The sequence below is a fragment of the Bos indicus genome, chromosome 13 (genome assembly GCF_029378745.1).
Source record: "Bos indicus isolate NIAB-ARS_2022 breed Sahiwal x Tharparkar chromosome 13, NIAB-ARS_B.indTharparkar_mat_pri_1.0, whole genome shotgun sequence".
NCBI classification, from domain to species: Eukaryota; Metazoa; Chordata; class Mammalia; order Artiodactyla; family Bovidae; genus Bos; species Bos indicus.
Window position 1 is genome coordinate 77,278,935 of NC_091772.1, and position 14,071 is coordinate 77,293,005.

At 41.6% G+C, this 14,071-nt stretch overlaps 1 protein-coding gene across 14 annotated transcripts in view; it reads right to left on the bottom strand.

Annotated features, from left to right (window-relative positions):
* The window catches only part of STAU1 (staufen double-stranded RNA binding protein 1), a 61,904-nt gene that overhangs the window by 26,481 nt on the left and 21,352 nt on the right, over window positions 1-14,071 (bottom strand). For 7 of the 14 annotated variants that reach the window (XM_070801854.1, XM_070801847.1, XM_070801849.1 and 4 more), the window contains 3 exons: window positions 11,047-11,203; window positions 8,692-8,830; window positions 7,275-7,440 (listed from right to left, as the gene is read on the bottom strand). In XM_070801854.1, the coding sequence (XP_070657955.1) occupies window positions 7,275-7,440; window positions 8,692-8,792 (267 nt within the window). In that variant the 5' untranslated portion in view covers window positions 8,793-8,830; window positions 11,047-11,203. The remainder of the gene's footprint in view (window positions 1-7,274; window positions 7,441-8,691; window positions 8,831-11,046; window positions 11,204-14,071) is intronic. The other 7 variants (XM_070801855.1, XM_070801856.1, XM_070801852.1 and 4 more) reach the window with 1 other exon arrangement.

Consider the following 14,071-nt stretch of genomic DNA (forward strand, 5'->3'; position numbering starts at 1 on the left):
GTCCTTCTTACACTCCTTCCCACAGGAGAGTTAACCACTACTCTAAAATGGGACCGGATCTTTCCCAGCCATGTGGGTTTTTTGTTGTTGTTTTTTAATGGACAAAAACAATATATAGGGTAATTTGGCGTTGTGAAAATTCACATAAATCATTCTCACTGACTGCCTTTATAAATACTCTAAAATTCAAACTGACAAGTTCTACTAATGAACTTACTTTTGTACTCTGCATATTGAGGTTCCACCTAAATCCATCAGGAACTACCTAAGTCTACTACTGAATTCTAAACTCTCAGCCAGTGTTTCTCAAGCATAGCAGCATCAGGGTTACTTGGGAGCTGTACAAACACAGATGCCAGAGCCCCGCTCCAGATACGTGAACTCAAATTTCCTCAGGTAGGGCCTGGATATCCATTTTATATATGGTTTCTTTTAAATCCCCTAGCGACCAGAGTTGAGATTCACAGCTCGAAGCTACTGCTTCAAACAGAACTGCAGATTGGACAAAGCAGCCAGTAAAATAAAAATGCAAAACAGAAAACAAAGATATAAGAGAGATTATATTGCTCTTTTACATAAATAATTTTAATATTATCTGGACTGGACAAAATGTTGCAATGGGGGAAGCAGCAAATGACTCAAAAAAAAGAAAAAAAATCCACAAATACCATTCCCAGTGAGATGAAGAAACTGTAGCGGGCTCTCAGTCTTACCTTCAGGAAGTGGGAATTATTGTTAACATCAATCCCATAGTGCATGGTTCAGCAATAAAATCTAGGCAACATTAAGGAAAAAAAACAAAAACACTGAACCATGCTTAACCCTCAACATGCCAGGGAAAAACAATCATGACCATTTACCATCTGGCTCCAATGGACCCTCTAGATTTTTCTATATTTAAAGTCATTTTACAAGTAACATACAGAATAAAAGGACAACAAAAAATCATTCCATTATAGATTTTCATTAAAAAAAATAACAAACTTAACTTTTTATTCCAGGTTTGTGGTCAGGAATGAAGGCAAATATACCCAAAACAGGCAAAGACACTAAACACAGCTAACAGCTCTCCAGCTGCCACGCCTGAACCTCAGAGCACAGCCCACAGTAACGCCGCCAGACTGCAAGCCCACTCCCGTGGCTGCCAGCCTATCGTGATTCCAATTCTTCTTGTACTCGTATTGTCAAAACATATTACTTTTGAAAATGACTCATAACTGTTGAAGGGAGAACAGCCTTCTCCTTTGCTCCATAACTACAAAATGCTTTCATTTCCAGGTTTATAAACACCAAGAGAAGGATCAGCCTAATGATCTTTTTGTCATTATTGTATCATCAATTTCCTTCTAATACACACACCTCCTTCTGCATGATCCAGTTATTTTGTAGATATTAAGCGGCAAGAAAATTCTGGTGGCTAAGCATCATATGCAAGAAATCTGTCATACAAATATTTTTAGAAAGTCAAAACAGGATGGTTCAGTTCTTGGAAAATACTGCGTGGTAAAAGTCCTTCCTGTTGAATGAGTGACCAGGAGAGAATGCACATCTCTTTTTCATATACCACAGAAACACAGTCCCCTCGCAGACTCCTGAGTCTGGGCAAACTTATCTAAGGTATCATCTGAAGACCCCCAGTCCGAGTCACATCCACACTCAATCTCCCTGTCCCCCTGAGAGGCCAGAGTGCTGCTGTCTGACTCTCTGCATTCATCTTCCAATTGGTCTAACAAGGAAAATGTCTTCCTCCATCAGTTTTCTTTTGTTTGCCAATAGGGATGGAAAAAAAAAAATTCTGAATTCTCACCTGGGTTCAACAAAAGCTAAAAGCAGAGTAAAAAGACAGGTGTCTCCAGTCTTCCTTTGTATCTTCTTGAAAGATAACATGATACATTAGGCAATGCAATAAGAGCATTAAAGATGATGCAACAGTGACAGTTATTTCACAACCATATCATCCATTGAGGGATTTCATCATTCTTCCACTTCCTTATTATTTTAGTCTTGTTTATTGCAGATTTGGGAATACATAATAGTGCTGAAATAGAATGTAGGATGACAAGCAGCAAAATGTTTCAAAACAAAAGAAAATTAAGAGTCCATAATGTTAAGATTTATAAAAGGGTCCAAAGGACTCTCATGATTGTAAGACAAATTATCATTCTACTTTCAAAATTAAGTATATTTTTACCTTGTTCTTTTAAACCTCTAGAAAAAGAATAAGTCACGTAATATCAACTCTTACAGAACTAGAAAAAAGCTCAAAAATAAAAATTGGGTTCAATGGACCTTGAGTGTATAGTGAAATATAGATAGTATAATGAAAAGTAAGGTCTCCAATTTAGTTTATTCCTACTTAAACACATCCCTGGCTCAAGTGAAGATAAGAACTCAAGAACAGGAAGAGCTACATTTATGTATTTTTACAGAAGTAGTATTTAAAAACCAGGGCTTCCCTGGTAGCTCAGCTGGTAAAGAATCTGCCTGTAATGCAGGAGACCCCAGTTTGATTCCTGGGTCTGGAAGTTCCTCTGGAGAAGGGATAGGCTTACCCACTCCATTATTCTTGGGCTTCCCTGGTGGCTCAGACAGTAAAGAATCCTCCTGCAACACGGGAGACCTGGGTTGGGGAGATCCCCTGGAGGAGGGCATGGCCACCCATTCTAGTATTCTTGCCTGGAGAATTCCATGAACAGAGGAGCCTGGCGGGTGACAGTCCATGGGGTCGCAAAGAGTCATACACAACTGAGTGACTAAGCACGGCATGGTATTTAAAAAAAGAAAACTTTAAACAGTACAATTTTAAGAAGTCTGTCTTCTAACACTACCACCAAGAGAAAACTAATTTCAAAGTTTGATATAACCTTCAAGATAGAAACTGCTGCTGCTGCTAAGTCGCTTCAGTCGTGTCCGACTCTGTGCGACCCCAGAGACGGCAGGCCACCAGGCTCCCCCATCCCTGGGATTCTCCAGGCAAGAACACTGGAGTGGGTTGCCATTTCCTTCTCCAGTGCATGAAAGTGAAAAGTGAAAGTGAAGTCGCTCAGTTGTCTCCGACTCCTAGCGACCCCGTGGACTGCAGCCTACCAGGCTCCTCCGTCCATGGGATTTTCCAGGCAAGAGTGCTGGAGTGGGGTGCCATTGCCTTCTCCAAAGACAGAAACTATGCACATCCAAATATACAGAGATACACACACACACAGCTGGCGCCTGCATTTACTTAACTCAAACAACAGCACTATACTTGCAGTAATAGCTCTGCATCATGGTTCCCCCGCCCATTCAATACATTATACGCCTTCTTTTAGGTCTGCGTAAATAGATCTACCACACTCTGGTAGTCTTAGGATAAATGTATTCATTTATTATATTTAACCATTTCCCTAAGAATGGCTATATGAGGCTAGCTCCTGTTTTCCCTATCACAGACACTGTCGCTATGACCATCTTACTCCTAACACCTCAACACTAAGTCATCTTTTATTAGTACAAGCCATAGAAGGGAAAAGAAAAGAAAGGAATAGAATAGATAGAAAAGAACCGCTTTCCCAACTCAGGACCTTTGCACAAGCTGCTCCCTCTGCTGGGAATGTACTTGTCCTGTTCTCTTATTCATCTTCACCCTGAGCTTAAATGGCTCGTCCCTCAGGGCGCCATCAGTACTCCAACCTAAACAGACACTCTATGCTCTCGTGATACGTGCTACCTTCATCCAAGCACTCGCTGCACTTTTCGGTGACACTCCATCCAACCAAGCTCCACACGGGGAGGGGCACTGCAGGGCTGGCCAAGCTCAGGGCCTGTTGTCAAGGGGTCAGACTACACCTGTCTTACAGAGGGAAACTGCTGGCTTTATTGGCTATGCTCTAGAGAAGATGAACTGATCCACCACACAATCACAAGTGCTAAAATTATCAAGAACAATTATGTAAAGTTTAAAAATAAAATAAAATTAAAAAAAATAAAAATAAAAAAATAAAATTATCAAGAACAAAACAGACTATTTACAATGAGAACTTCCAACGCAGCCAGGCTGTGGGCAGACAGGCTCCTCGGGCCCTGCTGGCAGAGGCCTAAACAGGTACCATCTTCCTGGTGGGGAACCTGGCCACATACATTACCAGGCAATTCCACTTTGAGGACTATGGCTCACAAAAATAACCACAGACATACACAAAGGTTTCATGACAACAATGTTCTTCACTACCTATTTTATAACAGGAAAAATTGCAAACAACCCAAAAATCAAGCCTCTTTTGTTGAAAAACTAAACTGGTATGCTCACAATGTGGAGCACTCTGCAGCCCTTGAAGATGGCTTAGAGGCATGCTGAATTTGAGTCCTCCATGGAATTTTAAGTAAATAGCATCAACACATCATAATAAGCACTTCAGTGGGGAAAAAAAAAAAGCGGTTATTATACAATATCATCCCATTTGTGTGAAATAGATAGCAGTGTGTGCTTACTTACATATGCCCTGATATACACAAAAATGTTTACAGTGACTACCTACAAGTGGGAAATTTATTTTTTCTTTTTTTGAAGTTAAAAATTGTTATAGTTTACAGGCATTCCTTGTTGAGAACAAAAAATTAAAGCTATCTTTTAAAACTGTCTTTCTTCCTTGCCCTGCTGCCCACTCTCCGGAGGGCCTGGTAGACCAGCGACAGCTCAGTTAGGTGGAAAGCCAAGCGTGTTTCACTTACAACTTCAAAGAAAATGTCATTTCTGAAGCACTGTTTGGGCCAGTCTTTGCACCATTTCTTAAGGGAACTGTCTCTACTTCAAATCACACAGAACTAGAAAACGGGCAAAGAGGAGGAAACAAGGGGACAAATGATGCCCGTGACTCCCATCCAAGCTGCCTACAGAAGTCAGATGAGCCGAGGAAAGGGCGTCCGCTGCTCTAGCCTCTGCCCTCAGGCTTGAGGCAACCAACTGCTCCAGTGGGCGATGGGTCACTCTAAGGCTCTGACAGGCACTTTCCCTTTGCAGCAATACAGTGAGTTCAAACTTCCAAGCAGGATTCAAAGGCCGAAAACTGCCTAAGAACCACTGACAATATTTAGGACCTGTGATTCCCAAACCCTGACTGTTTCAGTTACTCTAAGAGCTTGTTAAAAAGGAAAAAATAAAATAAAAAGTCAGACTTCCCTGGCAGTTCAGTGGTTAAGACTCTGTGCTCCCAATGCAGGTGGCATGGGTTCAATTCCTGGTTAGGGAACTAAGATCCCACATGCCACGTGGCATGGCCAGGAAAAAAAAGAAAAAAAAAGCCAGATTCATGGGTCTTAGCCTACTGCATTAGAATCTAGAATCGTGTGGGTTAGGCCAAGGAATTTTTTTTTTTTAATTCTCAAGTGATTCCGAAGCAGACGGCCCACATACCAGTGTTCAGTAATCGTTTAACAACTGCTGGCTAGAAGGAACCAAGAAATACCCACTCCATCTGATTCCAATTAGATTAGCACCAAAGTCAACTCAACAAATGCAATGCCTCCAAAAATGACTCAGATTTCACTACCTTCAGTACTTTAACAAATTTCACCACTAAGGGCCTCATCCTTTCACTTCAATAAACCTTCCTAAGTTATAGTCCATTCCTTTCTATTTGGTCCTCAGTGAACTCTGGAAATAGAACATCTCTGTGAAAATGCACCGAAACAAAAGGAAAATAAACCTTCCCATGCAGCTAGCCACGAAGCCACAGAGCACCGCCCTGAGCTGGGTCGCCCTAGGGGACAGCTGGACACAACAGACCTCTGCAAGCACCCTGCCAAGGGCCCCCCGACTTCATACCTATCATCACCCTTTTGGCTCAACGTTCTGTGCAAGATCTTCTGGTTGTTTGAGAACTTGTTTCTCGAGCAAGAAAAGTCAAATGCTTCCAAGGGATGTGTTCAGGAGGCATTTCCCGCTGTGATAAACAGAACCATGAAATCACAACGTTTTCTACTCAGTGGGCTCTCCTGGACCTTTGGTGATCCAACTGCTTTATCAGAGCCAGCCACTAATGCTCTGGCCGCTCAATAGCATGGAGTCATTTTAGTGATGACTTAGTGATGTTCTAAGACCTATATTCCTATTTAGTCACAACATCCTATACCTATCATGATCATTTTAAAACACAGCCCCCAGGGGAGTCCCCTGGAGGTCCAGTGGACGGGGCTCCACAGTCTCACTGCCCAGGGCCTGGGCTGGATCCCTGGTTGGGGAACAGTTCCACAAGCTGCACGCTGTAACCAAAAATAAAAAAAATAAGTCCCCAATTCTTTGATACTCCTCTCATCCACAAGTGGGGTTCTAAACATTGTGAACGTACCAATGGTCACTGACCTGTATACTTACAACGGTTAAAACTATGAAATTACGTGAATTTTGTCTCAATACAAAAATAAACCAATAAATAAAAGTGAGCTCCTGTAGCCCCTTCTTGAGTCTGGGGTCCCTGACTGTTTGACCTACAAGATACGGCAGAAGTGGTGCTGGGCTGAATTCTAAGCCAGGGCCCTGAGACACTGGCAGCGGCTTCCACCTCCTGTCTTCCAGAACGCGCCCTCCTGGGACCAAGCCACCATACCGTGAGGGTGTATAGAGAGTCTCTGCTCAGGCCACAGAGGAGGGGAACTGAGGTCGAGGGACCGAGGCCCCCTCTTTGATCGCAGATGACAGCACAGCCAACTGGCTAGAGCGCTGCCTTGGAACAGACCCTCCAGCCCCGCAGCGCCACATCGGCTCGAGCTGCGCAGCAGAAATGAGGTCTCCACGCCACTCTCTCCCTAGACCGCAGGCTTGTGAGCAGGATAAAGGCCTGGAGGTATCTAAGCCACGAAGTCTTGGGACAGTTCGTTAAGCACAAATGGTTAACAGGCATTTCAAGATAATAAAGAAAACATCTGGTCAAAATGGCTTCAGAAAATTCCCTAACCTGATACCATAAAACACAGATTCCAACAAGAATAATGTTCAACACGGAAGAGTTCATCACATGCTCTTCACCACTCAAGTGAGGCACAATCTTTCTAACGCGTTCAGAACTACGCCACTGAGTGCACAAGAAGGCACCTGACGTTCCTGCGAAAGTTCCTGAGGTGGGAGGAGGGCAAAAAGGCAAGGAACCTACAGGGCACAGAACTTGTACGTTATCTACCAACAAATATTAAGCACAGCTCTCAATGCATCCTCTTAGAAAAACCAACCTGAAGCGATGTCTTCCTACCACCCTCCCACTCCACCCCAAGCTCCAGGGGCCCCGGCTCGGCCTTCGCCTCACCTCCAGCCTCTCAGAGGGGGGCTCGCTCTGCAGGATCCTCAGGGCTTTCGCAGCAGCATCGTGTTTTGCAGCCTGTCTCGTCTTTCCTTTCCCATTAAATTGCTGTCCTCCCACAGAAAGTTCAACTTGATAAAGTAAAGGTGGGACTGGAAATGGGTAAAAGTACCTAAAAATAGAAGGGGATGAGGAAAATTAGTCTCAGATAAGTCACCATACCATCTCTGACAAATTCCAGGTATTTCCTTCATCACAGGTCCTAATTACAGCAGTGTTTGCTCGCCAATAATGAGTCCTCATCAGCACATCCAGAGATTTCATACGTTTATGCTAGATTAGAACTGCCACACAGTATGAGCAAATACTGTTTACATTTCACAAAATAAACTGCCTTACAAATTACATGAGTTCAATGTATAAAGCTAGCCCATACTTACAAAATCTAAACTGGATTAGACTTTGGTTAGCAAAGAAAACTTAACTTGCTCTACTTTCTCATACCTGAAATTCACACTTTCGTGTCTCCAGAAAAGAATGGGAAGTTTTTAACCAAAGTCTTTTAGTCTTTATTTTGTCTGACATAAATATAGCTATTTCTTCTTTCTTTCAGTTTCCATTTGTATGGAACATCTTTTTCTCTGCCTTCACCTTTGAGTTTGTGTGTTCCTGAAACTGCAGTCTCTTATAGACTGCATACAATTGGGTCTTTTGTTTCTTTAAATTCAGTCGTCCACTCTTGTGTCTTTCAATTAGACAACTGGATCCATTTATATTTAAAGTAACTATTGATTAGACCCGCATTTCTAGAAATCCCAACAGCCTAGAGCCTGGCAGAGGCTGGTTTCTATTTTTAAAATGGCTTTGGCCTCCACCTCACTCCCACCCCAAAGTAGGGCAGGGAAATGAAGACCTCCAGTTTGATCATCAATCTCTCTACTAGTGTCTTAAGACCTTGAGCAGAAGGTTTTAAATGCATGGCACTTTCAGATTTCAACTAATGTTGCACTGCACCTGTATACCAAGGCTATTTACAAAGCACATAAGTAAGTTCAAAAGTAAAAAAGTACCCAGTAAAAATAATCAAGAAATCGATGAGGGCTGAGAACTGTGGTGTCACAGGAATTATGTTCAAATATGACTCAGCTGCACAAAGCAGTTACACGCGGGTGACCTTTAACCAGACTGCTTGGGGCACGAGCCGCACTGCTTGTGAGGATGTGCCCAAGACCTTTCCAAAGACAGGAGTTCAAAGAGCATCAACATGCAGTTCCAGTGACAGCAGGACAATCCAGACTGACGGTAGCCTTTGGCAGGCAAAGAGGGCCAGACCATTACGCACGCTGCAATCTATACATCTCACCATTCTACATGAAAGAGCAAATATATTTTCACCTGGATTTAAAACAAAACAGACACGTACCTTGGGGGATAAGCACCTCCTCTCATGTTGTAGTTATAGGTGGACTGCATCCGAGAGTAAGGGTCGACAGGCTTATACATTGGTTTTTTCCCAAGTTTCATGCACAGTGCATTTAGCTCTACAGTAGGGGTTATGCTTTCTGCAACACAGAATCAAAACAAAGAACTTTTTTTCCGATATGAGAATGACACTGACTAAAATCAAAGAGAACAGGATGCTTTCTACTAATGGACTCATGATGCATTTCGTGAAAGGCTCTAAGTACTTCACTGCTAGGCATCAGGTCAGGAAATCCAAGAATCTGCTGTGATTTCTAGGTATTAATACAAAATCAACAGCACAAAATATACGGTAACAGCTATTGAGGAGCAGCAATGTAACACAAGATGTTAGCAGTGAGAATCAGTTGTCAGAAATAGGTTTCAATACACATCAAATTTCATGATTAAAAGATCCCACAGGACTGTCCAAATCATTTGTTTGGCAGTACTCAACCAATATAACTCTGGTTGTACTGACTGACTGCCTTACACTTAGAAGGACGTCCATACACATTATTTCATAGGACAATGCATTTATTCAGTACTAACTGGAGGCAAAGCACTGTGCTGAGCTTGAGAAACACAATTCTTGTCCCAGAGGAGTCCAGAGAACACAAGACACACTCAAGAACTCTGATACAACATTATGTGTGCTGTAAGGAAAGGTGCAGAATCGCCGAGGAGAAGACTGTAAATTCTATCTGGAGAAGTCAGATGAGATCCACAAAATACTTAGATGTTTTCTTTCTTAATATTTATAATCGGATTTGATTTGTGGTAATACTTGTTAGAAAAATGAGTTCTGTTTCCATATACAACAGGAACAAGTATATCTTAGGTTATCTCAAAATTATCAATTTTAGAAAATACTCATCATTCTTCCTTCTCTTTTTTCCCCTCTAAGTTCATCCAATTCATAAACCTTTAAAAATCATTTTAAAGGAAAACCAACCTGGAAAGATTAGCATCAGTGCACAATCACATTTAAAATAAACAGCTTCATATCAAACACAGAACAACACTAGCAATGGCAAAGTTCAATTGAAATGCACACAAAAATCCACTTGAAAATGCATCTTTAGGATGTAGGTAGAGGAAAATAAAAATGACTTGATTCTGTACCGTAACTGGTTTCATTAATCTAGTGCATAAATCAAACTTATAAGAATATCTTTAAGTCTGCAAAGTCAGAGGGTCACATAAGTAATTAGGCTCTCTCTTCTTCTTTCTTAGCTAACATATGAACTATACTTTTTACACAATTCAAATAGTTGTGTTTTAAGTAAGAGCATCTCTGACCCATAAAATTTATCTGCAACAGAGGATAAATGTCGGAGAAGGCAATGGCACCCCACTCCAGTACTTTTGCCTAGAAAATCTCATGGACGGAGGAGCCTGGTGGGCTGCAGTCCATGGGGTCGCTAGAGTTGGACACTACCGAGCAACTTCACTTTCACTTTCCACTTTCATGCACTGGAGAAGGAAATGGCAACCCACTCCAGTGTTCTTGCCTGGAGAATCCCAGGGACGGGGGAGCCTGGTGGGCTGCCATCTATGGGGTCGCACAGACTCGGACACGACTGAAGTGACTTAGCAGCAGCAGCAGAGGATAAATGTGAAGCAAAGATCCCACAGAGAAAGCAAAAGGACAAGAAAGGCGTGGCCGAGGCCTTCCCGGATCATTCCTGCATGCGAAGGGCCTGGGTGACTTCACACACTTGAGCGTGACTCTCCTCAAACAGCCACTACCACCTACAGCTGCCAGGTCGGTGGTCCCCAAGCTTTCACAGGACACTCCTCTTTAACAGTATTCTCCCCAGCTGGGACCTTGCCTGAAGAGATATCTATTAATCTGAATTTAAGAAATAAATATCTATTTTCTCATTCTTGCTAATTATCAAGAGACATAAAACCGACAATTGGGGTTACGATCAACATGTTATAATCAATATTACCACACAAAGTTGAAGTGATTTTAGTTAAAACCCACATTCTCATAACCTATAGAACCCTTATCAAAAGAAAAAAAAATTCCTTTCATTAAGCTTTTCTGAAAGTCTCCGAAATCGTTTGGTGACATTCCCCACCTCCCGTGACCACCTCTCCAGATCATCAAGCATCGAGGGGCTGAAGACTGGGAACCACTGCTTTAGAGTAAGGTTAAGATTCCTAAAAGATAAGCATTTGCCACTGGTAGTGCAGACTCTGTGCTTTCAAAATCAACAAGTTAGTTAAGAAAGAATTCATATACATACTAAACGGATACCTCTAGACACACTTTTGAAAGGAACCTGTCTTGGCCCACGCATAATACCTGGATTTCTTCCTTCGCTACGAAAAGGGCGGACTATAGGTTTAGGAAATTTTGCTCCTTCCAAAGCTTTGGCAGCAGCTGTGTGTTGGGCCTTTTTAATACTAGTTCCTTCAGCTTCCCAGTGCTGATCTCCAAGTGTTAGCTGTACTGTAAACACCTACAAATGAAAATTGTGAGCTCTCAATTCAGGAAACCTGATATTGACTAAAATATGTCACTTGGACCTTGAACATAATTTACAGTCATGGTTTAAAAGGCCTGTCATCATCTTTGTAATTTATCCCTTCACCCCCTTTTCACTGTTTCTAGAAACATGAAAAGATACAAACATCATCAACTTGTACTGCACAGCACTCCATGAAAAAACATCTTTTGAAAGATGGGTATAAGTACAGAAATTAAAAACTGTTCTCTTATATATTAAAATATTAAATGCTAATTATCTGGAAGCCATCCAAATAAAAATTGTCTTCCCATTTCTTCTCATGGAAGAAGTTTAGCAAGCTTAATTTAGACACGTAATAGTACCTCATACAAATGAAGACAGCATTTGTTGTAATTTGTTCACTGATTCTTGTCTGAAAATACAATCTCATTAGGCCAAAACCTCAAATGAATTTGGGAATGTCATTCAGGTAGTGCAGTGCTACCTTCTACTTTTCTAAGACTGTGCTATTCAGACACTGCCCCTCTTTCAGAAGATGAGATTCACTGCAAGCAAAGATCTAACATTTCTGAACTCAATTCTAAGGAGGCATTCAAAAGAGCTAATTTTGCCCTTAACAACTGTGGACAATGACAAGCCTCTTTTTTCCTTTTTAAGTATAAAGGGAACTTGTGTGCACTCTCCATTCGTAAAGTTAGGTTATGTTAATCCCATCAGAACTGGACAAATAATTCATCCAAAAAACACTAGGACCCACCACAGCTCAGTGATTCTTTAACACTTGTGTGCATCTGAAGAATAACCCAGGAAGCCTGGTAAAATACACGTGCCAGGAGTTTTGACTGAAAAGAACAGCATGAAGGGAGGCCTGAGCCGGTGTATTTTCAATAAGCTCCCAAAGTCATTCTGATGCACTTCAATGGCTGAGATTCACTGCTCTGGAGCTTTTATTCTTCTGATTTTCTTTATCACGGAATCTATCACTTTATTTAACTTACAAATAATTCACATGAGAAATGGTGATTTGAGTATGTCCAGGTCATTTAACGGAGAGGGCAATGGCACCCCATCCCAGTACTCCTGCCTGGAAAACCCCATGGACGGAGGAGCCTGGTGGGCTGCAGTCCATGGGGTCTCTGAGGGTCAGACACAACTGAGCACTTCACTTTCACTTTCATGCATCGGAGAAGGAAATGGCAACCCGCTCTTTCCTGGAGAATCCCAGGGACGGGGGAGCCTGGTGGGCTGCCGTCTATGGGGTCACACAGAGTAGGACACGACTGAAGTGACTTAGCAGTAGCAGTAGCAGTAGGTCATTTAAATTTGGTGCCTCTAGGGATGGGGGCAACTTGCCTTTACAGCTGATTTTTCTTGTAGGTTTTAACTTCAGGATTCCCTCAGTGCACAGTTTCCACTACAGGGCGAAAAATTAAAGAATCCTTCACCCTCCTTGAAATATTAGGGGTCTCCTGTATTTATGCTGCAGTTTATAAAGTTACTCATTAAAGCACCGTAGCATGAACTCAAAACCCTGGCTGGCACGAGAAGTCAAACAGCAGAAGCAGCCTGCAATGCTGTGCAGCCCCTCAGTCATTTTCGTGACCCTTTCACAGAAACACATCGAAGGGGTAAAACGCTGTAAGACAGAAAAGAGTTGATTTCACGGTCAGTCTTGCCTTTCTCCACGACTGTCCCGATGGTGCTGCCGCCATGCTGCTGCCTTCTGTGTGGAGGGGCAGTGGTGAGGTTAGATCTCAGTTCAGACAGAATTAAAAGTACACCAGACCTCTGACTTTTTAAATAGTCTAATAATCATCTAGGAGGGAATAAAATTTTCTCTTTGAACTTGTAGGCAAAAAAAAAAAAAAAAAAAGCAGCTACAGACTGAACACACAGCCAAATTACCTAAAAGGTACCAAAGTTCAAGTGAGACAGTACATATTTCCAAAAATACCAAAAACAGTTAATAAAGGGAATCCCAAAGTTAAGATCTGCAAAAAAAATCCTGTAGAAGAAACAGAACAGTTACCAAAAAATTGGCTAATTGCCTTTTAAAAGTAAAGAAATATTTCAAATATAATTATGCTTTAGAATAATATTAAAACTACCTTCATGAGAGTGGGAAATTTCTGTTTTTCTTAAATGTATAATTGCTTAATTGTAATAGCTACCATTTCTCAAGCATTTACTATGTGCCAGACACTGCACTCCACACTTTGACATATATTCTCACAATAGACCTATCAGGTAGGTACTATTATCTCCATTTTACAGATGAGGAAACAGAGTTTCAAAAAAAGTAGTAACCTGCACAAGGTCACCCAGTTAGTAAGAAGCTAAGATTCAAACCCAGATCTGCCTGACTCCAAAGGCAACTAACCAAAATGTGCTACCCTATGGGGCCTGTTCATAATTGTGGTCAATGCTACTTTTAGTCCAAGAAAAAAGAGAAACTTGGTATCATTCAAGGCTTGAGGTTTGCATGTCAGGAAAACTGAGGCACAAAGAGACAAACAACTCATCCTTATAAAACTGTATTATCTTACTTCAAGGCTAGAATCAGAAATAGGCCTAATTCCTTCTCTCTCATACTGTAGTTGCAAAAGATAAAACCAGATACACAAACATTTAGGGTCCAAGCACATTAGCACAGATATCAAGCAAGCTTAAAAGTCTGAACTCCTGAATAACAAATAGTAAAAATTCAAATTGCAGTCAGTCTTTCATCCTTTAAGGTGACAGTGACAAGGGAACCTGAAATCAGAGATAATCCCATGTACTCACAAGGAGATTAATTTCCACCTCTCACATTCAAACCTTGTATCTGATTCTGAACAAGAAGCAACACTGATTTCCCAT